Here is a 27,766-nt window from a genome sequence, read left to right as displayed (position 1 = left end):
TTGTACATACGTACCGGTAATGTCAAACCACAATGGTGAGCCCAACGGTTGTGCAGTTATCATGCCAATCATATGAGCAACAGGATCACTTTCCATCACGGTGAAGGTGAAAAATGGTTCTTCAAAGGAAATTGGTTCCATTAACGGTGTTGGTTTTGCAATCCATTCAATATGCAGTCGAGTGCTAGATGACTTCTGAGGTCTTCCATTATCAACTGCTTTAATCTGTAAGTGTGAAATAAAGCATATAAATCAAAAAAGTACCAATCAATAGCTGCAACAATGGAAGAGAGATAATTTTTATTTATGCCACAGAAAATGGCTGGTGTCCTGCTGGAACTTTTCCATCTTCTGCACTCTAATGATTCCGGTCTATCTCATGCATGAGCAACCCTAAACTAATCATGTTACGAAGCAGAGAACCCAAGAATGGGGTCCCTATTAAAAGCCAGTTTTTGACAGGTTACTGAAGGTTTTGGTTCATCACCACTCTCAGAACACTGCTGTAGTGGAATTGTTCTAAGAGAATTCATTTGTCATTTCCAAAACTCTAAGTAGGCCCATATTAGTCGGCTGTCACCACAAAGATATTAGCCTGGACCTATTTACTGTGACAGTTAAACATATTTGTTGAAATGACTAAGCATATTCACTGCATTGGACAAACACAAAATTTGATTGTGACTGTATAATTATTGAGGTTGATTTGCTAAAGACAAAGAGACTTACTTTTATGAAAGTTGCACTTTGCAGGAGGTAAAGCTCTGCTGACTTCCATCATTTCATCATCTTCAGGCAAGAATTCTGTCTTTACTATTTTAATTGCATGTGATTGGGTATTCAAAGTGAAATTTCACTATATTCACTAAGCTCTGGGCAAAATTTCCTTGCAAAGTGCAACTTCCATTGCAAAAAGAATAGTCTATTACCTTTAATAAATCATCCTCAAGAACTCCAAAGGATCCTTATAGATTTACCATTTTTACTTATTTATAACACTGACACATTTTCTACAGTGCTTTACAGAGAATGCTAAACTATTCATATCAGAAGCATAAAATCTTTGCCCTTCTACACTCATGTACCCTTCAGGCCAATACGGGCTGGAAACCAATAAACATGTAAGTGTGTCCTGAGGTTGTGGAAGAAAAGCAGAGTATGTGGGGAAACCAGGCAGACACAGGGAAGACAAACTTCATATAGATATGTGTTTTATTCCAAAACAGCGTACAAAACAGCAGTATACCAACGTCACTATGCCAGGTTTTCCAATTTCATATTTATTAATGGCAATTCAAAGATATACAGATTCCATGCCTGATTAGAGTCACTTACTTGGACAAACCTGGGAATAAATATGAAGGTAAAAACAAGAAAAGTGCAACGATATTTACTACCTATGCTTTATTACATACACTTGATTATTGTATACACTGTAAGCCCTATTATGTGTCTTGCTTTTATTTTCAAATCCCTAAATTCAAAACATTACTTATAATAATCAATACATCTAGAGATAAAGACAATATGCAGGCTACATGGAGGAAAACAGCATGCAAATACCAAAGTGAACCCTGCCTGTAACTACCTGCCTGTTTCATTCTCCCGCATGGAGCAGAGATGCATTCCAATGACAGTAAACATATTTAGTAATGACTGGAAGTTCGTTAACCTCTCTGTACAGTGCAAAAAGTATAATACATTAATTTTAAAAGACAAAATGGGACCTGCATGATGGTCTTCTGATCATTATGCTCAATTACAGTGTAAATTGTAAAAAAATGTAATGTATTGTAATTTACCAATCCTTAGATGTGGTGGCTGCTTTAATTTTCTTTTTTCAAGATTTTCCCTTTATTTTAAACTTAGGATTCTGCCAATGACCCATATTTTTGTCCTATGGTGACACATTATTGTATTTATAGACAAGCAGTGTTGTCACACTAAGCTAGGACTACACAATATAGGAGTTGTGTAGTTTACAGTGATATCTGGGAATAATGTTTACTGACAACAGAGCAGGAACAGAGCTCAGGAAGTCATCAGCTCAATAGATTCTTCTTGCCCTTGTCAAACAGATATATAAAAACTTAATGTACTGTAAAAACGCTAATAAAACACTAACGCTCCTAAATGCCTCTAAACGCTACTATAAGCTGGCACAAAGACTCTATTATCAGCGTTTTTCATCCAGCATTTTTATTCCAGAGTTTTTGAGCTTATAAAAAACGCTAGTGTGCATGGATCCTTAATGGTTTATTTAACCCCTTCACGCCTAAGTGTAAAACAAATCTTAAAATTTTACAACTTTGACATGTGTTAGTAAAACCGTACATCACAATTAATTTGTACATCCCGGTGAATTATACCTTGTTTTTTTTTCAGGACAAATTGGGCTTTCATTTGGTGGTAAATGGTAATGGATATCTCCTGATTTTTGTTTATTATCAAAGGAAAACTGGCTCTAAATAGTAAAAAAAAAATATATTTTTCTAAATTTAGCTGTGTGTTTCTTGTTACTATCATAACCTACCACCAAAGAACAACCTAAAATAAATGTTCTAGCTCTTGACGATTGCAGCGATGGTACTACAGCCCAGAAACAATAGTGCGCATTTTGTTTTGTTTTTTTTTAACTAAAACACACTGACACTAACTGACACTGATACCAATAAAAACAAAATCCTGACCTTTGACCCTGACCTTCACCCAAACACTAATCCTGGCACTGAATTTATTCTTTTCTTTTTTTTTAATATTTATTTCTTTTTTACAAACTGTTTTTTTTTCTGTGCAAGAAGACAAGGTATCTCTCGCCTCCATTCAGAGAGAAAAAAAAACCAAGGGGGCGGGGCTTCACAGTGACTTATAAATCAGAGGTTATCACAGTGATCATATGACCCAGAATCAGGAGTCCCAGGTCCCGATTGTTAGAACGGGATCCGGGGATCTCAGTGACACCACGGTCTTTGTGCTGAGAGTGAGTAATGCGGCGCGCTCCCAGCACAAAGACACGTACGCAAATATGCGGCCCCACAGAAAAAAAGCCCAGTTCTGTGAAGCCGCATATTTGTGGGACATCGAAGGTAAGGGGTTAACATACCAAAAGAGTACTGATAGGAGCAATTCATTGTTATGGTTTATATACACTTTAGGGTAACTCTAATATGTCTGCTCATTGCATAAGTTATTTTATTGGCAAACTGCAGGAAATGGGTACAACGTTTAACACAGGAGCAGAGACCCTAAAAGCAGAGTCTATTAAAAGTGTGAGAACCTGTCGGGAAGCTACATTTCAGATTTAAAGTGGTTCTAAACTCAAAATGTTTTTTTTACCTTAATGCATTCTCTACTTTAAAGTTGTTGTAAATATGTTGTAATATGTTGTACATATACCCAAAGAAGTGACTGGCCTCAGGTGATACACAGAGATGAAACAAATCCTCCTACATAAAGTCTGTTTATCTGCATTCTTCTTCCATTCAAAGTGCTGGATTTATAAAGCTTGTCTGAGAGTTTAGAAAAAAGAGGGCAGAGAGCTGAAATTACACTCTGCAGAGTTCAGTGAGGCGAGTTCTGAAAGCTGATTAGAGGGAAGAGACACAGCTTCCTTCACACAGAACACAGGAACGGAGCTGGGGCTGTCACTCTGCTGGATGTCCCTCCCCTTTCACCATTTTTCTCTTGGTGTCAGGAAAATGTGTTAGAAGTGACTCATGCTGATAGCAGAGAAAAGAAGCAGCAGACAGAAATGACACTTGTGCTATTAATTGAGACAAGCACACAGTATAGAAGGATATGCTTTATTCATATTTCATGGCTGAGGCTTACGGCCACTTTAGGGTAACCCCCCCCACATCCCTAAACATTCACCTGACTCCTCTCACTGATCCATTGCTATTCTCTCTGCAGCACCACTCCCTGCTCTTTTTGGTCTCACAGGAAACACAGGGAAGTGCCATTGGCTCCTGCTGCTGTTAGTTAAAATCCTGTGAGGAGGGAGCAGCGGCATAGCTTGCTGACACTGTGTGTGTCTATGGATGCACACAGCCTGGCTCGGGAACGTACCTACACAGGTGACCCTTAGCACATGGCTTGCTGAGGAGACACTCAGAAGAGAGAAAAGAAGACAGTGCTGGTGGGATATCACCAAAGAGGAGGTAAGGGATGGCTTTGTGCAATATCATTGCACAAAGCAAGTAAATATACAGTAACTTCTTTTTAATTTTAAGGAAAAAAATATAATTTATTATCACTTTAATCTTTCATTTCATGAAGTAGCTCATGGTTTAGTATGGGGTGTGTTTAGGATCACTGCCTTCTTGCAATATTCAGATTCTTTTCAGCTTTGATATCCTTGCTGATAGCAATATAGTACATCAAGGATAAGCTGATACACATTATAATCCATTCTTCCCCACACCCACATAATGTCTTCTGTACCATGAGCTGTGACACAGCCCTAAACTATAACAGATCCAGCCCCCATTTCAAAGTTGGGTCAGCCACAGCCATAAATGATGATTACTGTGTACAATGCACTGATATGATCAATGGAGAAACATCAACTGCTAGAATCTACCTATGCTGCAATGGCATGTGCTTCCAGAAATCTTGTTGTGGGGGGCAAAATGGGCATCTAGGCAGATCTGGCCTCCCTGCCTTGTGCTCAGTGCTGATCTATGCACACTGTAGCTAAACTCATGCCCAGGCTGTCCAGCTTTAAGCAATTTGTGGTGTTAATCTACTGCTTGTATGAGCGCATTGCAAATATGGACTACAAAAAGGTGTTATAGCTATCACTACAGACAGTCTATAGAACTGATGGAAAAACACAGCACGGGAAAGGGGGGGTTCAGGCTGCAGTTGGTCTGGGGGGGTAGGTCCGGTGGGGGGTGGTAGTTCTATTTTTGCGTTGCCTGGGGCAGCCTAAATACACCACTGCTAAGACCTTGGCATGAATTATCTTTATGTTTAGAACAATTCCAACTTATTCACAGCTCTGAGCTGCATGGAGATTAAACAGCAAAAACGTGTCGTGGATCTGCTCACTTGTGTTTAACTGTTCCTAAAATATTTTTATTTCAGTTCTCCAAGGTACACATTACCTCAAACAGTGAACTGCTAACACAGCACATGTACTATGAATACAATTTCTAACTCTCTGTTTAAATATAGGAGGATAGAAACATTAAAGAAATATTAAACTTGCAGTCTATAAGCACTTTCAGCAGATTTATTCACTTACTGAGCATGCAGCTTCTTTGTTTCTATCTTTGTTCCTGTTCCAGTTTAGACTGGTGCCATCACCAGCAGCCCAGTTTACCTGTTTCAAGGTGGCTCCTTTTTCTTGCAATGTCCTATGGAGCCACCCTTGCACACAAGGACTAGAGTTGTGTCTCCATACACAGTGCGCATCAATAGAAACACACAGCCCTGTAGCCTAGGACAGCAAGGCACTCCCCTTCTCCTTTCCCTTCCTTGTCCAAACTAACAGAAAGATTAGAGAATGCACTGTCTCTGTGGGTTCAATACTACTTTAAGTGTTCTGTGAAGAAAGTAGAAGATGGACACTGAACTATGATAATAATATGCAGTAGCCACATACCATTTGCTGCAGGATAGGTATTTTATGGTTTGGTGACCTCATTTTACTCTACTACAATTACATAATACAGTTTGGTCACCTCCCTGCCCACTGGCTGTGACAGAATAATGAAGAAATACATATATAAATATATATATATATATATATATATATATATACAGTTGCAAGAAAAAGTATGTGATTACGTGGAGTTTTGCATGAATTGGGCATAAAATGTGCTCTGAACGTCATCTAAGTCACAACAATAGAAGAACACAGTCTGCTGAGCATAATACTACACAAACATTAGATGTTGCCATGGTTTCATTGCACATAACATGTAAACATTCACAGTGCAGGGAGGAAAAAGTATCAACTCATCTAAAGGAGCGCTGGGAAATTTCAAACTTTTATGTGCAGTCAGATAAAGGGAAAATCCAAACAAGCTAAATAGCTCTGGTGAAGAATCCATTTCACAGCAAGGTTTCCTTCAGTGAGCACCCAACAGTAGTTAAAACCACAGAAATACAAAAAGAAGCGCAAGGCCAAAAAGGGATAAAAGAGTTCAAGATAATTTTATTTGTTGGTAAATAAGTCTTAGAAAAGTCTAACACATTTCATCAGGACTCAAGTCAGGATAAAACATGGATGGACCTAAAAAGATCCATATTAAAACCAGTACTGAAATCTAACTATGAAGTGGCAATGCTGCTCAGCAACTGTTACACTGTCATTCCTGCCGGGAGCAGGGATCAGCAAAACCATATCTTACAATTGTCCTTTCCCTATCCACAGTGTATAGGAAGGATCTTGAGAGTCAAGGTGACAGCATTGTTTTTCTGGAAATGGGACTAATGTATGCATTTGGATAGGGACAGAGAGGGGCATGCTGCATTACAAGGCAGCAGCTGGTGTGCGGTGGGGTGCAGTGGGATCAGGGGCGGACTGACAACTCATGGGGGCCCTGGGCAATATGGGATCATGGGGCCCCTGTGTCCCCGCCCACACTCAAAGCACACCCAAAAAAGCCTATAAAAAAGGTACCAGAGGCATTTCATGGGGCCCCCTACTGACCCCAGGCCCTCGGGCAGTGCTCAAGTGCTCGAATGGTCAGTCCGCCCTTGAGTGGGATGACTGCACGGCTGACCTTATGGAAATGTCAAATAGTGGCATTTAATTAGGTTATATTGGCTGCTGCGTGGTGTAAGCATGATAGATTGCCTCGCACTGTGCAGTGCTTGAAAAATTAACTGCCTACAGTACTTTTTTCAGTGCACACCACCTCAACTTGGTGCTGTGAACCAGCCAGATAGATGACAAGACATTTTGCTTTGTCTTAGGATGGGACTGCGCTGAAAAAGCCTCCCAAAGCAGTTAAAACATGGGGAAATGTGTATTGCAGATATTCTTACAGCTCCTTTTAGCCAGAGCTTACCAGCAACATGATAGTTAAAGCATATGTAAAATAAATCTTAATCTCTCTTCAAATTATAGTATAAGTATATACTGATGAGTTCACTGTAATGAGGAATTAACAAATAATCTAAATGTGCTGCAATTAGAGGGTGACAACTTTATGGCTGATGGGTAATCTCAACAATAAAGTCTCCCTGGAATATAAAAACCAGCAGGTGATTCTATCCACCAAGGGCCAAGCAAAACTGAAACAAGCTTTACATTAGTATAAATGTTGGAACTATTTCAGGTATATTCATTGTGGAAATCTAATTCTGTTATGGGAATTACTATCCAGCCGTTAGTTGCTCTAGATTTTTAGGTCATAGAGATATTTTATAAATAGCTCTGCAGGTTGTACTTATCCAGCATTTACTCACCGTAAGAATATCATATTCTCCTGCTGCTGAAGACTTTTTGGATGAAACCACTCCAGTTTTAGGTTCAATAAAGAACTTGCCATGCTCATCTCCATCCTCAATACTGTAAGAAATTTCTGAGTTGGGACCCTCGTCTTTATCGACGGCAATAACCCGGTATATGGGATCCCTCTTTATATTTTTATCGCGTTCACTTTTTTCACGCTCTGGAAGTTGGATCTTGTAAAATTTTTGGAGGAACTGAGGTTTGTTGTCATTTTCATCCAGCACCTTCACAATGACCCGGCACACAGTGGACTTTGGAGGGTATCCATTGTCTGTAATGATAACCTGTCATGCAAGAATACATATTTGGTTACACCTCTCTAGGCAACTATTGCAAAGAAAAAGCAGAGTACTTAAACATTTTCAATATACTCCTGAATGTAATGCTCATTTGAAAGTCTTCCTAAATGAATACATAGCTTGGAGAACAAGCACAGCATGAAATAGCTCTTCAGGAAAGAACAGAATTTATTATTCTTACAAGCGGCTACACATTTAATCACTTCCCGAAAAAGCAAACAAATCTGTATAGAGATTTAAGTGATTGGTTGTTCAAAAAGCCTTAATCTCTGAATATTTGTCACAGCCAGCAAACAGAATGCTGATACTTGTCAGTGAAAGCTTCGTCTCGTCAGGTTCTGTTTGTAAAAAAGGCAAACAAAGGCATACGCTACTTCTTGTGTTTTGTCATTAGCTACTCAAGGCCTGCCAATCGCTTGCCATTTGGTTACTGCCACTTCAAATGAATCTGTAACAGAAGCTGACAAACTAAAACATTAAGAGGATAGCTGATGGAACTTTCCATGAGCACGAATGATGCTCATTATTCACTGGGTTCAAAAGTTTGGCGTTTTTTAAAAGAAACTAGAACAGAGCTCATGTAGATATTGATGAAGAATATGCAGTCTGGGGTAGTTATGTATCTCTAGGTATTATCATACACCATGAAAGGTCAATACCACATTCTGTAATTGTTTTTTTTAATCTAGCTTCAAATTATTCTGATATGTGACATATACGGGAGGAGGACTGGAAAGAACACTGGTCTGTCCCCCACCTACCTTCCTGTGTAAAGTGAGAACTGCAAACCACACATCTATGGGTAATAAGAAGCTTTACAAGCTTAATGGCATTTTTTTTTGCGCTCATTAAAATGATCTTGTCTATGTACTGATGGTGCTTTGATCTATTATGAGAGTTTTACTCACAAGAATGAATGAATGAAGTTTCATTTTAAAATGAAATCTGGTAATCAAAAAGTAAAACATGAAATAAACACGAGAAATGCTCCTAAAACCACTGAACTGTTCAATATAAGCCCTAAATAGAATGTTAAAAAATCATGTAAAGTATAGCTTAAACCAATACTTTTATATATTTATTTGTTTATTAGAAAGCATAGGTTAAACCTCTATAAAGCTTTTTTCCATTTGCGTCTCATTAGAAATACTAAAGACGTATGCCCTGCAGATGCAACAGGAAGTGATAAATAACCAGTTAGACTGAGTAAAGGGAACAATATTGTTCCCATTGGAAGATTTCTCCTCTATATTTTCCATTTTCAGTGCCAATAACAATGGTCACCTACTGTAGATATTTAGAGAAAATAACGTTCCCCATTGGGGACACATGCAGCAATAAACAGGGGTTCTAAACACTCATCACTGTAAGTTGTAGCTAAAAAAAAACAACTTTAAAGTGTTACTAAACCCAGGACCCTGTATTCACTATATCCAGTCTCCCACAGTACACAGAGCATGGAAATGCAATTAGTTTAGAAAATCTAAACTGCTAAATGTCTTTTTCTAAACTGCTAAATACCTTTTCTCATCAGCAGCTAGAGCAGTCTTGTGACTTCTATCAGTGTCCAGCCGAGCACTGGTTAAAGTGTTACTAAACCCAGGACCCTGCATTCACTATATCTGGTCTCCCACAGTACACACTACATTGAAATGCAATTATTTTAGTAAATATAAACTAAGTACCTTTTCTCATCAGCAGTTAGAGCAGTCTCATGACTTCTATCTATCTATAAGCTTGTAGGAGGAGTTTTCATTTCCCTCTAGGAATATGCAGAGCCCTGTGCTGATCACAAAAAATAGTGCTCCCAAAAAAAAAAAAACGCTCTAGCAATACACACCAAACTGAGCATGTGCAGAGGGACTCCACACGATATGTCTTATCAGGACATAAGAGGGGGCACTGAAAGAAGGGGAAGATCAGAGAAGTCAGGATCAAACAGCCTCTTTACACAATGCAGAGGATTAACCCATTAGGTTCTACAGTGAGTATAACACGCATGCTTTACTGCTTTACACACTGATTATACTGTTGTGGGTTTAGTAACACTTTAACATAAAAAATATATATATTACTTTGAAAAACAGTGCATACTCAGTACAGACTCTGTAACAAATGAAATGGCTTATATAATCTGACAGAAACCTCACTTCATTATTATTAGCTGAGCAAAAAGTCACAGCAAAAAGGTTCTGAAAAGTTCATTCATTAGGCTGAAAAAACAGAAACTCTTCCTTGCATAACAAACTCCCATTATCATAACCTACTACTGCAATCTAATGCGTTTTCAGATACCTTTGGGAGGCTGATGTTTTGGTGTCATGACTTTAAAATGCTGTTGCGAATTGGTGAAATCTGTACCTATATGAATTGTATTATGATCATTCCTAGATCAGTGTAATATAAGGATCAATGGGTGATCGACCACCATGAAAAAATCAATGTCCGGTAACCATAATGACAGACATTAGTAAACGGAAACCTAATTGGCTGCTCTTTACACAACATCATGTTACGTTGCTCTACCTCAGGGTCATTATAATAAAAGAACCAAAAGAACTTTCGGTGCTTGCTCACCAGAAGGCTTGTTTGAATTGTAATAATATAACGGAGCTCATATCCCAGCTATATTATGGTGTTTAAAAAATCTGAACTCTTGTTTAAATGAGAACCCTTTTGTCAATTTTATTAGATCTATTTAATCCCCAAAAAATATCCATAGCAAAGTTCACTGTAAATATTTCCCTACTGTCCACACATTCCTATTCATCAATCCCAACCAGGGGCGGACTGATAACTCATGGGGCCCCCAAGCAATAGGGGATCATGGGGCCCGTGTCCTTGCCCAAACTAAACAGAGCCTATGAAAAAGGTACCAGGGGCATCTCATGGGGCCCCCTACTGACCCGAGTGCCCGAGTTTCCAAATGGTCAGTCCGCCCCGATCCCAACAGAGTTGTTGTAATCCCTTCAAAACTGTTGGACACCTTCAGAAAGTAGAGGTTTACTGACGTGTAAAAGATAATTGTTATGCAAGGGTGTCATCTTATTTCTTAACCTCCCTGGCGGTATTCCCGAGTGTAAAGTTTCAGTACCAAAAGCGGTAACCCCAAGCTACACTCGGGCTTACCATGCGGTGTTGCTCAGGGATTCTCTGCAGCACTTACCTTGTCCTTCGCTCCCGCGATGCGTCCCCTGCAGCGTCCCCGGCCATCTTCTCTGGCCGATGCTGGCATCCGGCTTCCGTGTTCCAGTCCCTGCGAGCGTTGGGATGTACGGGATGTACGGGGGCCGGAACCAGCGGCAAATTTAAAAATTTTTAGAAACTGTCGTTTTCTAATAAATGAATTTGACATAGTAAAACATTACTGTATCAAAGCATTTCACATACATTTTGTCCCGAGTGCTATGTCCTGTGCCCTACCTGCATTTTTACTGTTCTTTCTGCCTGGAAACTTAGAAAAGTCCATGGCATCCAAAAAGTGTCCCTTTAGGTCAAAAGCGGTTTTAGACCAGCTAGAGAACAGCGATAGTAAATCAGAACCACTTGCAGAATTGAGTGATAATGATTTGTGGGGAAATTCGTCATCAGACAATGAAAACAATTTTGTGACTTTGCTCAGTGATGTGCGAACCTGGCGCTATATTTCAAATTTCAGTGTTTTTGGTTTGATTATATTATTGAATTAAATTTATTATTATTATATTATTTTTATGATTATTTATTAAATTATAATTTATGATTTTGTGTTTCAAGTTTTATCCTACCCGGAATGTTTACTAGACTCTTGTTCGGACAGATTTCAGTGAGTTATTCCTAAAAATTACAGGCCTACAATAAAAAAAATACATATTTCCATGCAAAAAATGTACCGCTTTCAGCACAGAAATATGGACATAATCAGACCGCTAGGGAGGTTAAAGTGGTACATCTCTGGCTCACTGAAAAGGCCAATGTTCAAAGGCCTTTATCTAATGATTGCATAAAGGCAAACCAGACATTATATCATGTAATTGTTAGAAAGCATGACATTCATCTAAAAATTGAACATTTTCTGCTGTTTTAACAATTGCCCACAGTTTGGTGGATTAAAATGTTTTGACCCCAATCAAGTCTCTTTATCCCTATTTTCAATATTATTATTATTATTTTATTAATAATAAGTAACTCAGATAAATGACTGAGATTAGCTAGAAGAATATTGACCCCCGAGAAAAAAAATGATCATTTTCTCACAACGATTATTTACAATAGTGAATGAAGAAGAAAAAGACTTAGGCAAGCAGATTCTCCTGTCTCGGTATGTGTATTGATGTGCACAAAACACATATTACTAAATGTAGATCAATAATCTCTACTCTGGTGCGTGTGTCTCTTCTCTATGCCAAATAACAGATGGAATGAAGGGAAGAGAGGCTAAAACCTCTGCGTATGAGATGTAACAAGTACTCCTGCCTCATAAATTGATTTCTTTATGAAAATTCCTAATGTGTCAAAGCTAAATCAAATAAGGCCAAAAATATGCCAGTATTATTTCATGAAACATGACAAAAGCAATGGGTAAAGCCCATTTTCAGAGCATAGAGTGTGACAGTATTTCATGATTTTTCCATTAGAGGAAGGTATTCTGGAACGGTGAGTTCATATCGCTAAACCACAGAGCAGTAGCGGATCGAATTTCCTTGTAAACAAGGGAAAAGCACACTAGCCCATCTGGTCAACATTTCAATATTAAATTAATTTGCCAGATGCACACAACACTTGGCTGCTGCAGCTCCCCCATATTTAAATACCAATGTGTTTCTGGGTTCCTTCCCAAACTATTTCCAAGCTTGCCTCCATTAAACAGACAAATAGGAACAGGACCATTAAACCATTAAAGCCTGCATTACACTGTATAACCGTACTTTATGGTGCCTTTGCTATATCATTGAGCTGGCAATAAACAGAGCTGAGCAACAAAGACAGCTGGGGGTGACATAAAATAAAAGTAATGAAAAAAAATTGCAATTATAAGCTGTGGAAATTTTTCTCGCCACATTAACCCCAAATGGGACAACACAAGAAATCCTGTAAACCAATACGAGATATAAAATTCACTACACTCCTAAGTCTTTAAATAAAAATTACATCTGGACATCCACTGACAGAAATGAGATTAAAGCATATTTAAAATTTTGGATATACTTCAGATTTTTAAAAACCCCAATTATCATTGTTTGCCAAGGTCCATTTTGAAACCCATATGTGATTCTGACAGTGTGCTGTGTGTGTCAAACTTTTCAAATGCTCATTTGTAGCTCATAGTTTAAGGCCTTGAAAACATTTTAATGAAGCATTATTGCTATTAAGGCTCTGATCAGCCTAGTATTATTTGCTCCCTTCATCCTCTAGTCTCTCCGATTCCCCTCCATATCACAATTTGTAGATGTGTTGCTCTATGACTGCCAACTGTGATGGCATAGTTTTTTTTTGTATAGACAGCAATGATCACTGCTTTGTGAAGCAAAAGAGAAATGGAAGGAAAAATCCCATATGCACAAGCCTTTGCAAGGCTGCAGACTTTTTTTTTTTTTCACAAAAAAAGAATGTTACTGTTTGCAACATAAAATTTTAAGTCTACAGGTTGAATGATATGCCTTTGTTGGTAGTATCTACGGATTCCTGCCTGCCTCCCAGATCCTGACCTCACTGGCTGGCATGTTTAAATTATTAACCATGTTCGGCAATAACTCCAGGAAAGCAAAAGATAATTGACAGTTTTGGAAGCAATGAGACAAAAAGGGTAATTATTTTCCCACCCCAGTCTTTACTGCTCTCACCTGTCTCTGTAGCACTAAGTGCCACTGGAGTGGAACTGGAGCCAAAAGGTTCAATATCAAGTTTTGATTCTACAAGCTGTAACTGAATGTAGAAGTTGTTTGTATAATATTATAATCCAAAGAGCATGAAACAGCTGCTACCAAATATAACTAAGATTAGCCAATGCTGGAGTTGTTTGTTTAGATTACAATAAACATTACAAATGGGCTCCAAGAATCTTTTAAAATTACATTTTGTGTAACCTCTGTTATAGTAAGGGTAAATGTGCATTTAGTCAATGGGGTGCAAAGCAAAAGAACACTCATTTTATTTCTCGCTCGTGCAAGCTTCATTCCTGCTTCCTGCTGGTTACGCAATAGGTGAACAGTCTCACAAAGATGTCCTAATCACCATTATACTGTACACTGCAGTATGCGACTTTAACATTAAAAATTACATTTAACCCAGGGGGTGCTGGGTCATAGGCACTCTGCTATGCAATCTTCAACTAGCTTTCCTGGATGAATGCTTGACACTGTGCCACCTCCTAGAGCTCATTATTGGCTAGCAAGGTTGATCATTAAATAGATGGGAAAATACTAAGACTTAGGAAAGAGGACACTGTGGCTCAGGATCTCAATCAGGGAATCCAGCCAACATCTGTATATAAAAGGATTCAGGGCAACCTGGAAACCCAATAGGGGAACTGCAACAGGGTTAGATGAGCTTTTTTCATTTCTGGTCTCCTTTACATAACTGTAAGAAAGAGTTTAGAGGAGGTGGAAGGTCCAGCAAAATAGCTCACTGTAACAAAGCTGTAACTTTTTTTGCAAATTAGTTTACACTTTATAAAGTTTGGATAAAATACCTCAAGAATATGTTCAGATTGTTGTTCCCGGTCAAGCTTTCTTGATGTGGTTGTTATAAGTCCTACAAAAAAAAGATATTTTATTTTAGCATAATTTAAAAAAGTGTGTGGAGCATGTATTAGAAAAAACATTACTACATAAATAAAGTTCATATTCTCAAATTACAATAAAATTGTAGAGGTGATTGTAGCCGTATTAGTGCATTTGTGACAGAAACAATTGAGTACTGTCCGTGATACTTTTTTTACTTGCACTAACAAACAATTTTAAGGACAAGCTTTCGGGGAGTGTCCCCTTCTTCAGGTCAAAATAAAATTGTAGCACATAGTAACAAACCATATTTTTAGTTTTAGAAGTTTTTTTTTACTACATCCTGAAAATCGATGAGCTGTTTTGTGCTGGGAACCTAACTCTGAAAAAATATTGGTTTGAAGTTTGGGGGATTTGTTGTGGAGAACACTATCACGGGGGCAGAATGTGATGGAAAATAAAACATTTTATAGTTGTTACCAAAACAGGAGGAGAGGGTGATTATTTCCAGTGTCTAAGAGGGGACTTTCTCTTACTTTGATGAGATTTCTTTTCACTTCTGTTTGTGCCTCTGGGATTCTATCCAAAAGAAGGGCTGTGGATAGTAACATATTTTAATACTAATGCACTTGGAACTATTGTTATCACTGAGATATTTCCCCATACTTGCCAATAATTGTAGTATAAAAACAAGTTAGAGACCAACTGTCCCATCACCTCCATCACACAAAAATAGCCTACTGCATACCTCCTCCACCGGCTGCTGCCAAAAAAGGCTTTGGTGGCCCTACAGTCCTCTTACTGTAGAAGCACTCTGCACTTACTGCTTGCAAGCCTGTAGGGAGCCACAGCACTTTACTCAGTAAGACATCTGCAAAATAGTTATAGATACAGTAGGCTAAGGCCAAAAAATGTTCCTGGGTGATCTGAAGTCAGCATTTAGGGGCATTTATGAAATGGGAAAGGAGGTAAATGACTCCAATGTAATACTGTTAATCTGTAAGGAAAAACTGTAACTGAAAACACGCTCTGAAAATGCTAGATACCTGTCTTCCATGTTCCTCTGATTCAACACATTCAGAAGAACTCTCCATGAACAAGCATGCAGCAAGTACTCCTAATCTGCAACTTTACTCCAGGTCAATTATCAATAAAGTACTGAAGCTAGAATATGAACTCAGCAGAAAGACACACAGGAGTTGATTTTATTAAAAATGGAGAGTGCAAAATCTAGTGCAGCTGTGCATGGTAGCCAATCAGCTTCTAACTTCAGCTTGTTCAGTTAAAGTGATACTAAAGGTTCAATTTACAAACAAATAACAACCATGTTATATATAACTGCTCTGTACAATGGTTTTGAATCCTCCTCTTCTCAGGTCTCCTGATTGTGCTTCTGGCTCCTCCTCTTTGACCAGTGCCCCAAATATTAAGCTATGCTATGGGAAAACTGGTGTGTGTTCGCTCCTGAGCCCCACTCTATGCGTCCATAAGACTGCTCTCTTCTCACTGGCTGTGATTGACGACAGTGGCAGCCAATGGCTTCAACTGCTGGATCTCTGCCATTGAGGAGAGAGAGAGACCTGGGACAGCCAAGGCTCCCATGCACATTGCTGGATTGAGAGGGGGATCAGGTGAGTATTTGGGGGGGGGGGCTGTGGGGGGAGCAGCACACAGAAGGATTTTTACCTTCATGAATAGAATGTGTGAAGGTAAAAAACCTTCAGCCTTTACAACCACTTTAGGCTTTGACAAAAAAAAACTGGAAGCTGCACCATATTTTGCACTCTCCAGGTTTAGTAAATCAACCCCACAGTTTTTTCAGAAGCAGAGGTCACCAGTGACAGGATACACACAACTCTCATTACAGCTTTTAAAAATGCATGTGTTAAATAATTATTTTGCCTTTTTGATGAACTTTTAATGCACTGAATTTTCTGTTTTTTCGTTTTCCAGAGGAAAATGCACATCTGTATTTTGTAAATAGTTGCGTGTGCTGTAATATAAATTTATGGTGTTATGGTGTTACCTGGGTTTTTCATCTGGTACACTTCATCCCTAATGAGGATACACTTGCTGGAAACTTTACCTTACAGTTTAACTCCAGGTATGATCATTTTTCCATACTTACATTTGTCCAATGTACCAATGAAAGATTGCATAACTCATACCTGAGGGTCCACTGGGTAAGCTGGCAATCACTGTAGTAGTTGGCATTACTACAGTAACAGCCACTATCTTTTTGGTCCTGTGCCACCATTCACAGAACCCGTTATGTTTCTCTGATGGGACGAGGTGAAGAACAGAAGCAGTGAAGTCACAATCGTGATAGTCGCTTGCTCAGCAATGCAACCTTTTACAGAAAGCCCCATATATTTTTCAATGGATACGAGGCACTCCATGTTTGAACAATGTGGACAACTGCCCTCCATTTGGACATTGGGACTGACTTAAAACACATGAAATCGTGCTATCATTCATTCTTAGTTGCACCCCAAATGCACATATGCTAAATGCCATGCATTGTAGTGCAATACAATTTAATAAAAAAGTGCATCATTGATAAAACAATGATTTTAATTTCCCTGCTTCCATGTAATAGCCCTTTACTCCACTTGGAGTGTTATATTACTCTTTGCTGTGGCCAAGCTCCTCAGCCTTTCCCCTCTTTACATAAGCATTTATGTAGCTGCCGGGGAGAAGCAAAGGGCAATACTCTAGAGCAGCTTTTTCTCAACCAGAATTCCGTGGAACCCTAAAATTCCTCCAGAGATTGCTGAGGGTTTCTCGAGCATTGAAAAATTTCTGGCTCTTATTTGAGTAACCACACACACCAAATAACTTTTTACCTATCTATGGGGGGGAGGCAGGGGAATTCTTCCCAATGACCACTAATGTCAAATGGCCATCACAATTATGTACTGTGAGCTTAAGATATGACAAATATTTACAGGAGTTCCCTGAGACCAGAAAGGTATTTCAAGGGTTCCTCCATGTTTATAAGTTTGAGAAAGGCTACTATAGAGTATAAGTTAAAGCTTAAAGTATAGAGTATAAGAACTAAAGTCAATGCTTACCTGTCTAGCGGTCCTGCACCGTCATATTCTTTTGAGTGCCGGACTTTGGGCCTATTCATTGGCTGGCAAGGGATGACATCAGTCCTGGACATGTACAGGAAGCCGTCATCCTGGCATTGGAAGACTGGCCCGGCACTGTAAACTAAGCTGCGCATGTGCTACTCAGTTTACAGTGCCGGGACAGACAGAAACCTGGCAGATAGGGACATTTTATGTCACTAAAGACAATGCATGTCTCTTCTGCAATAAAAGCCTGCCTGCTCACTGTTTTGTACAGTAGAACTTTAGTTCCACTTTAAGGCAGCTCTGAACCTGTTGGTGCTGCCGATATCACACCCAAGATGGCAGCACCCAGCAACAGTCTTGGAGCTTTTGGGTGTCTACAAGGAGGCTTTTGCAGGTATATAGAATGCATAAAATGCACATACATGCCATGGGAAGATTTTTACTGAAATGACCGGTCCAGCGACAAGGTCTCTTTAATACCTCTCATTAAAGGATAAGTTCACCTTTCGAAAACATGTTACACTCATATTCAGGGTAACATGTTAGGATATAACCGGGCCCTGCACCCCCCAGATCCATGTTATGACAGCTAGTGGGGGATCTTCTCCTCCCCGGTATCTGTCACAATTTTTTTTAAAACACAGCCATGTGCGGCTCCACCTGCCCGGCCACGTCACTCATTCCCAGTATTCTGTGAAAACTACAAATTCTGAAAGCCTTTGCATCTGTCGGCTTGTAGTTTTTAATGAACTACCACGGCACTCCACAGCGCCATGGTAGTTCATTGAGCCTTCCTGTCAGTAGGTATGTATGAGCAAGCAGATACATGAACAGGTCAGGGGGAGACCCTGCATGGCACCAGCGATCTGCTGATTGCTGGTGCAATGCTTTAGGGGCTCCATGAACAAAAAATAATAAATACACATTTTTTTACCTGCAAAAAAATGTGCATTTGTTATTTTCTGTTAAAAGGTGAAACTTATCCTGTGAGATAATAGTGCAATGTATTCAAACATACGATCAACTTTATACCTTTTCTTATGCTTTTAATAAATTATAAAGGTATGGTATATTTTTAAGTTAAAAAGAACATGTATATTAAGTGACAAGGTGCATTTAACTCCAGTGTATTACCCTTTATCAAGAAAGGATAAACATAACCTACAAAGTAAAATTGCATGTCACATAGAATTATTTTAACAGCACTTAAATGGCCAACTGGGGTTTTCACTAGACATGGCACATTTATTAATAGAGCTGACACACAAAACAGTAAGTACAGAGACTGAACAAATCAACACTAAACACAAAGTTCACCCCCAGGGAACATTTCCCTGAACATTATTTGGACCGCTGTGTTCTAAAGGCGGGTAGAGAAGTAATTGTTCACAGTTCCTCTCAGCTAAATATTCATTCATGAAAACCCAGGCAAGAGCGGCTTGTTTGGCGGTGTAGATGTCTAACCCATGGGGAGTAAATAAGCGATACTTGCAATAGAACAAGGATGGCATGAAACAAAATGAGGAAGGTGATGGCTGAGAAAGGGAGAAAGTATAGAGCAAGTGCTGAGCCAAGATTTGATGTTGTTTTATTATTTCACCTGCCCACACTAGAGCTAGTATTCAAATAAGTGGACCCAAATAACACCTCTGCTAAATCACTTGATTCTATGAGTCTTGGCAACAAGTCTTAGGTCTGCATACAATGTATTGTTATACGGTGCTGTTGAAATGTGCAATGTTTGTTGATGAATTTTATGGTCTTTGTAATATAAAGAGCAAATATCGGCCAAGCCAACAGTCAGAAACCTTTGCCAGCTCAGTAAGACATAAGAAGTGTTATTTCATATCAAGTATGAGTATATATTCCTCCGTTAAAGTGGTTGTAAAGGTTGAAGCTTTTTTCCTTCATGTATTCTATGCATGAAGGTAAAAAACCTTCAGTGTGCAGCACCCCCACAGCCCCCCAATACTTACCTGAGCCCGATCCATGTGCACGAGTGCCGAGGCTCTCCCGGGTCTCTCCCTCCTCACTGGCTTAGACACAGCAACGGGAACCATTGGCTCCCGCTGCTATCAATCACAGCCAGTGAGGAGGGAGTGAGGGGTGGGGCTGAGCCACGCTCTGTGACACACAGAGTTGGGCTTGGGAGCGAGCACGTACCAATGCCCCCACAGCAAGCAGCTTACTCTGGGGGTGCTCAGCAGGGGGAAGGAGCCAGGTTGGGGGACCAAAGAAGAGGAGGATCATGGCTGCTCTGTGCAAAACCATTACACAGAGCAGGTAAGTATGGGATGTTTGTTATTTTTTTTAAAGCTGAACCTTTATAACCACTTTAATATTGCAGTAACCATTCAAACAAGATACATTCTCACTGGTATACTCTTAGGAACCTGGCACCATTTGAGATGCCGTAAGTAACATTAGCACATATAAACACAATATTTGACTGGTGGGTTCACTAGTCCTATACTAATAAGACAATCAATCATAACTATTGTGCTGATAATGGTTAAAGTCGAACCAAATTTTCTCAATCAACATTAACTATTTTTAATCCTTATACTGCTAGTATTAGTAAATAGATAGGAAGTATATTACTGTACATTTACTTTCTTTTTTTCTTTTCTTAAACTTTGTTTTAACATTACTTTAGTTGCTTCCTGGTTTCTGGTCTAAGCCAAAATGATCACCTTTTCACTGCAGTCACCTGAAATTTAATTGGCTGATACAGATTGTATCATACAATCCTGATGGAGGGAATACTGTGGGAAACATAAGTGTGGGGCTGGACTGAGGTAAACGCAACCTTAAAGTGGGTTTGGAAAAACACGTGTGTACGGTTTGTTTGGTTTTGGTTTTTAGCCCCTAGCTATAATCACTGTGATCTCCTGGCAGGGATGGCTCCCCACACACCCCCACCAGGAGAACACAATAGCTCAGCAGGAGGGATTCCCCCATCAACACATCTCCGCTGTCAATACACAGATCAGTGCTGCATTCATTGATTGCAGCCTCTGATCGAGTGGCATTTATTTTTACAGGGCAGTTGAAAAGAAGTTGATTGGTACATCAGCTTCTGTTCAACTGCAGTGGCCACACATGGATCAAAATTTGTCCTTTCCCTGCTAAACCGGCCAAATTTCGATCCACTTATGGCCATATTTAGACTGTAAAACAAACACATTGCAAGCTTCCAAAAAACAGTTTTCACTTTGATTAAAGTTTGTCATACAGCTTTATTTCTTAAGCATTTTTATATTATTTTATGACATTACTAAAGGAAATCATATAACTCATTCCTTCCTCCTCTGCTAGGGTAAAGAGAATGCCCAGGCATGCCAACAAGAAAACAATCCTGGGAATTCTCTGATTCCCATGCTAAAGGATAAAAAAAAATTGATGAGAAGATGATCCTGGGAAAGGACGGTCAAGAAGCAAGAAAGTACAAGTTAGCCCACCCTGTGGGCATGAATAATTTTAACGATCAAGTAGTGGAGCTGCAGCCCAAGTCAGAATGTATTCACTATGGGTGTACAGTAAATATCTGTGATGAGAATGAGAACAGAATGCAAACAAACTTCAAACAGTGAACAAAAGGACTCAAATCAAATGTACAGCACTGATTGTCATGATCCAAAAAAAAATGGTTAAATATACAGCAGCCACGCTAACGGAACAGTCTTTTGTTCAGACAATTACAGTCTTCCTGGTGCATCTACTGCCTTTAAAAAGCAATAGATCAACCATCTGACAGGATCTGAATTAAACTCCTAAATCTTCAACCAAAATAAACGAGTAAATACAAGTTAGTAAGACAAGACAACATAATCCGTAAGCAATTTGCATTAAATCTTTTATTTTTGTTTGTTTATTTATGTAATTCATTCTTATTTCTATATCTTGCTATGTTCTATTTTGTCACTACATAAATTAATTGAAATAATGCAACGCCAGTGATAGACTGGTACACAAAATTACAGATTTTCTAACACAGTCTAGCTATAAATAACATGTATAGACATATCTAAGATTTTAAAGTGTCCCTGTGTGTCCTATGCGAAGAAAAAAAAAAAACCACATCCAGCACAGCCATACCTGTAAAAGACAATGGTAAATTCCTACTTTTTTCCTTTACCCATGCAACTGAATACCACTCCAAAATTATCCATAAAGTCCTCCGTGAAACCACCACCTCCGGGAGTTTTAATCTTCTAGGTCCCCTGCAGATCTAACTGGTTCCTCTTGCTGAACTCTACCCTCTACAGCAGGGATCCTCAAACTTTTTAAACAGGGGGTCAGTTCTCAGACCTTCACACTGTTGGCGGGCTGGACTATGGTTTGAAAAAAATACAATATCGCACTGTACACTGTAACACACTGGACACCGCAATGCACTGTACCCTGTAACGCCCTGGACACCGCAATGCACTGTACTCTGTAATGCACTGGACACCGCAATGTACTGTACTCTGTAACACACTGCACACCGCAATGCACTGTACTCTGTAGCACACTGGACACCGCAATACACTGTACTCTGTAACACACTGGACACCGCAATGCACTGTACTCTGTAACACACTGCACACCGCAATGCACTGTACTCTGTAACACACTGCACACCGCAATGTACTGTACTCTGTAACACACTGCACACCACAATACACTGTACTCTGTAACACACTGCACACCGCAATGTACTGTACACTGTAACGCACTGGACACCACAATACACTGTACTCTGTAACACACTGGACACCGCAATGCACTGTACTCTGTAACGCACTGGACACCGCAATGTACTGTACTCTGTAACGCACTGGACACCGCAATGCACTGTACTGTGTAACGCACTGGACACCGCAATACACTGTACTCTGTAACACACTGGACACCGCAATACACTGTACACTAATGTACTGGACACCGCAATACACTGTACTCTGTAACACACTGGACACCGCAATGCACTGTACACCAAAATGCACTGTACACTGTAACGCACTGGACACCGCAATGCACTATATTCTGATACACTGGACACCGCAATGCACTTTACTCTGTAACACACTGGACACCAAATCGCACCATACATTGTAACACACTAGATACTGTAATGCACTGTACACTGTAACGCACTGTACTCTGATACACTGGATTTTGAAAAAAAATATGTACAAATTCCTATGCACACCGCACATATCTTATTTGCAGTGCATAAAAACAGGAAAAAGCAATACAATATTAAAAATGCATTGTACACTAACGCACTGGACACTGCAATGCACTGTACTTTGATACACTGGACATCGCAATACACTGGACACCGCAATGCAGTGTACTCTGTAACGCACTGGACACCACAGTGCACTGTACACTGCAACGCACTGGACACTGTAATGCACTGTACTCTGTAACACGCTGGAAACCGCAACGCACTGTACTCTGTAACACACTGGACACTGCAATGCACTGTACTCTGTAACACACTGGACACCGCAATGCACTGTACTCTGTAATGCACTGGACACCGCAATGCACTGTACTCTGTAACACACTGGACACCGCAATGCACTGTACTCTGTAACACACTGGACACCGCAATGCACTGTACTCTGTATCGCCCTGGACACCGCAATACACTGTACTCTGTAACACACTGGACACCGCAATACACTGTACTCTAATGTACTGGACACCGCAATACACTGTACTCTGTAACGCACTGGACACCGCAATGCACTGTACACTAATGTACTAGACACCAAAATGCACTGTACACTGTAACGCACTGGACACCACAATGCACTATATTCTGATACACTGGACACCGCAATGCACTGTACTCTGTAACACACTGGACACCAAATCGCACCATACATTGTAACACACTAGATACTGTAATGCACTGTACACTGTAACGCACTGTACTCTGATACACTGGATTTTGAAAAAAAATATGAACAAATTCCTATGCACACCGCACATATCTTATTTGCAGTGCATAAAAACAGGAAAAAGCAATACAATATTAAAAATGCATTGTACACTAACGCACTGGACACTGCAATGCACTGTACTTTGATACACTGGACATCGCAATACACTGGACACCGCAATGCACTGTACTCTGTAACGCACTGGACACCACAGTGCACTGTACACTGCAACGCACTGGACACTGTAATGCACTGTACTCTGTAACACGCTGGAAACCGCAACGCACTGTACTCTGTAACACACTGGACACCGCAATGCACTGTACTCTGTAACACACTGGACACCGCAATGCACTGTACTCTGTAATGCACTGGACACCGCAATGCACTGTACTCTGTAACACACTGGACACCGCAATGCACTGTACTCTGTATCGCCCTGGACACCGCAATACACTGTACTCTGTAACACACTGGACACCGCAATACACTGTACTCTAATGTACTGGACACCGCAATACACTGTACTCTGTAACGCACTGGACACCGCAATGCACTGTACACTAATGTACTAGACACCAAAATGCACTGTACACTGTAACGCACTGGACACCACAATGCACTATATTCTGATACACTGGACACCGCAATGCACTGTACTCTGTAACACACTGGACACCAAATCGCACCATACATTGTAACACACTAGATACTGTAATGCACTGTACACTGTAACGCACTGTACTCTGATACACTGGATTTTGAAAAAAAATATGAACAAATTCCTATGCACACCGCACATATCTTATTTGCAGTGCATAAAAACAGGAAAAAGCAATACAATATTAAAAATGCATTGTACACTAACGCACTGGACACTGCAATGCACTGTACTTTGATACACTGGACATCGCAATACACTGGACACCGCAATGCACTGTACTCTGTAACGCACTGGACACCACAGTGCACTGTACACTGCAACGCACTGGACACTGTAATGCACTGTACTCTGTAACACGCTGGAAACCGCAACGCACTGTACTCTGTAACACACTGGACACCGCAATGCACTGTACTCTGTAACACACTGGACACCGCAATGCACTGTACTCTGTAACACACTGGACACCGCAATGCACTGTACTCTGTAATGCACTGGACACCGCAATGCACTGTACTCTGTAACACACTGGACACCGCAATGCACTGTACTCTGTAACACACTGGACACCGCAATGCACTGTACTCTGTATCGCCCTGGACACCGCAATACACTGTACTCTGTAACACACTGGACACCGCAATACACTGTACTCTAATGTACTGGACACCGCAATACACTGTACTCTGTAACGCACTGGACACCGCAATGCACTGTACACTAATGTACTAGACACCAAAATGCACTGTACACTGTAACGCACTGGACACCACAATGCACTATATTCTGATACACTGGACACCGCAATGCACTGTACTCTGTAACACACTGGACACCAAATCGCACCATACATTGTAACACACTAGATACTGCAATGCACTGTACACTGTAACGCACTGTACTCTGATACACTGGAGTTTGAAAAAAAATATGAACAAATTCCTATGCACAACGCACATATCTTATTTGCTGTGCATAAAAACAGGAAAAAGCAATACAATATTAAAAATGCATTGTACACTAACGCACTGGACACTGCAATGCACTGTACTTTGATACACTGGACATCGCAATACACTGGACACCGCAATGCACTGTACTCTGTAATGCACTTGGCACTGCAATGCACTGTACACTGCAACGCACTGGACACCACAGTGCACTGTACACTGCAACGCATTGGACACCACAGTGCACTGGACACTGTAATGCACTGGACACTGTAACGCACTGTACACTGTAACGCACTGTACTCTGATACACTGGACACCGCAATACACTGTACACTGTAATGCACTGTACTATGATACACTGGATACTGCAATGCGCTGCACACTGATACACTGGACACCGCAATGCACTGTACCTGGTGCCCTCGCCTCCTCTCCTGTTGCTCTTCTGGCTACAGCAGGTGAAATTCGGGGCTAGCAAGCAGCCTAGCTGTTTGCTTCGGCTGGTCAGGCGGGCAAGATAAATGTAGTTGGCGGGCCGCATCCGGCCCGTGGGCCATAGTTTGAGGACCCCTGCTCTACAAGATAGTCCTGACTTGAAGGTCAGCAGAAGGAACCAGTGAGAGTTGTGGTGGACTCGGAAGACTAACCCTCCCAGAAGTGTCAGTTTCCCAATGGTTGTGCAGCACCATTTACATTCCTGGCACACTGCAAGTGTGCGGGGTTAATGGCTCCTGTGCATGCATGGGAGTAAGGTCATCCTGCACCGGCCAAACAAGACAGCTGAAGACCAGCACCCTGAAAAAGCTGCGGAGAAGATACTGGTGCCAGCAAGAGACCTTATGGGCATCAGATCATTGGAGTGTTTTCTTGCATTTCTGCATTTAGTTCCACTTTGAGGAGGTTATTACTGCTAAAATATTTGCCATCATGGCATTTTTATTTTAAAACATCTGGAAAACAATTGACCCATGGAACATGGGGGGCAAGAACAGAAGAAAAATAGGAAGATTGGGACAACACAGTGGCTATGGCATTCTTTCCTGGAAGCTCTAGGTCACCAAATTCAAGCAGGATAACTTGCACAAACTACCCATAGTGGTGTGGGTGTCCTCCCACAGTCCACAAACAATGGCAGGTTTATTGGCTCCCACCCAACTACTAATGCTTGCAGGCCAGTGCCTACAGACAGAGGTAAGAGTGAGCAGCACCAAACCCCAAAATTTACAAATTTCCCTTTACTGGCCACCTCTGAGCATTTGTGGCTAAATTCAGAAAACTCACAAAAGGGGAAAGTGGGTACTGAGGATGTTAAATAGACTCAAAAGGTTGCTTGATATATCGCAAAAACATTAAACCCTCTCTGCTTGGTCTGTAAAAGATGCAATATACATATGAATAGAAAAAAGGATTTGCCAAAATACATTTCTGAATAAGTTCTCTCTGAGAATTGCAGAACACCTTGCCCTTATGTTATAGAGATGAAGTGAGGAAACGTTCTTCTGTAGCTCTAAAGCCCCATACACACAGGCCGAATAATGGCCAAAATCAGCAATTACATTAGAAACCAGCCAACTTTCAGCCCCTGTGTACAGCTGCAGTCTGACAAAAGCCGATTTCACGAGCAGCTTCTGCCGAATGAGCATGCTGCATAACAAGCAGCTGATCAGCATCCGATCAGTGCTTGCAGCCAATGGCTCCGAGCACTGACTGGTGTGTTCTGGAGGGGGGTCAGAACATAATAGCACAGTGGGGAGATCGCTGTACTAACATTGCATAATTAGTACAGAGACCCCCTCATTTTTTTTTCCATTAAGCACGCTGGATTGAACGAGTAAAAAAAACTTAAGTGTTCCAGGCTTTACACTGCTCCACCTGTCCCAGAGTGACAACTCTGCTCCATAGGCACAGTGATTAAGCATTTTCATCCTATGATCACACGCCTGTCAATTGCATGATCACCAGGTGAAAAAAAAGGGAAAAAAGCCTGATAAAATGAAGACTAATTCAGCCACCACATTAAGGCTAGGTTCACACCTATGCAGGTTTCATTGCGTTATGCGTTGCGTTTTTGCACCTGCATTTTTTATGCGTTTTGCGGTTTTCTTTTTGCTAGGCATATTTAAAACGCAAAATGCATCAAAAATGCAGTACATGCTTTTCTGCAGTGTGTCCACTAAAGTCTATAGAACCAAAAATGCAACTTTTTGCGTTCAAAAAAGGCAAAATTCTTAGGTTAGGTTAGGGTTAAGGACTGGTAAACTGCAACATATTATTTTTTTGTTTTTGTCTTGATACACTTGATACATTTGTCTTGATACATTTTAGGGTTCATTCAAATGGGCACTTAGACCAGTCTTCCGTGCTCAGCTACTTTTTGCTGCATCTGTATCCACCTTGGAGCTACACACAGGCAGCCTATAGAAGTGGATGCAGCAGCAGAAGCTGCATGGACTCAGTCACATGTCAAAATCTGACAAGTGAGCAGGATCAGGTGCACAGATACAAACAGAGGGATTTATTTACTAATGCCCCGTACACGCGATAAGAAAATCGTAAAAAAAATTTTATTAAAAATTAAATTGATTGAACGATTTTCTCTTCGTTGATGAGCAGGATGTTTTAACCAATAACGATATTGTGAACAAAAAAAATCTGGTTG

General features: G+C 40.4%; 1 protein-coding gene across 8 annotated transcripts in view; it reads right to left on the bottom strand.

Moving 5' to 3' along the window:
- Positions 1–27,766, bottom strand: part of FAT1 (FAT atypical cadherin 1) — a 361,321-nt gene that overhangs the window by 130,999 nt on the left and 202,556 nt on the right. For all 8 annotated transcript variants that reach the window (XR_016311628.1, XM_089669573.1, XM_089669572.1 and 5 more), the window contains exons 4-6: positions 14,438–14,499; positions 7,423–7,752; positions 15–225 (exon numbers count right to left, since the gene is read on the bottom strand). Coding sequence is in view for 7 of the 8 variants with exons in the window: in XM_089669573.1 (XP_089525699.1) it covers positions 15–225; positions 7,423–7,752; positions 14,438–14,499 (603 nt within the window). In the remaining variant the exon portion in view is untranslated. The remainder of the gene's footprint in view (positions 1–14; positions 226–7,422; positions 7,753–14,437; positions 14,500–27,766) is intronic.

Source organism: Staurois parvus, unplaced genomic scaffold (genome assembly GCF_062004578.1).
Source record: "Staurois parvus isolate SC_StPar_1 unplaced genomic scaffold, SC_StPar_1.0 ptg000080l, whole genome shotgun sequence".
Classification (NCBI taxonomy): Eukaryota; Metazoa; Chordata; class Amphibia; order Anura; family Ranidae; genus Staurois; species Staurois parvus.
Note: the sequence above shows the minus strand (reverse complement) of the source record. Positions and strands in the feature narration are given on the sequence as shown.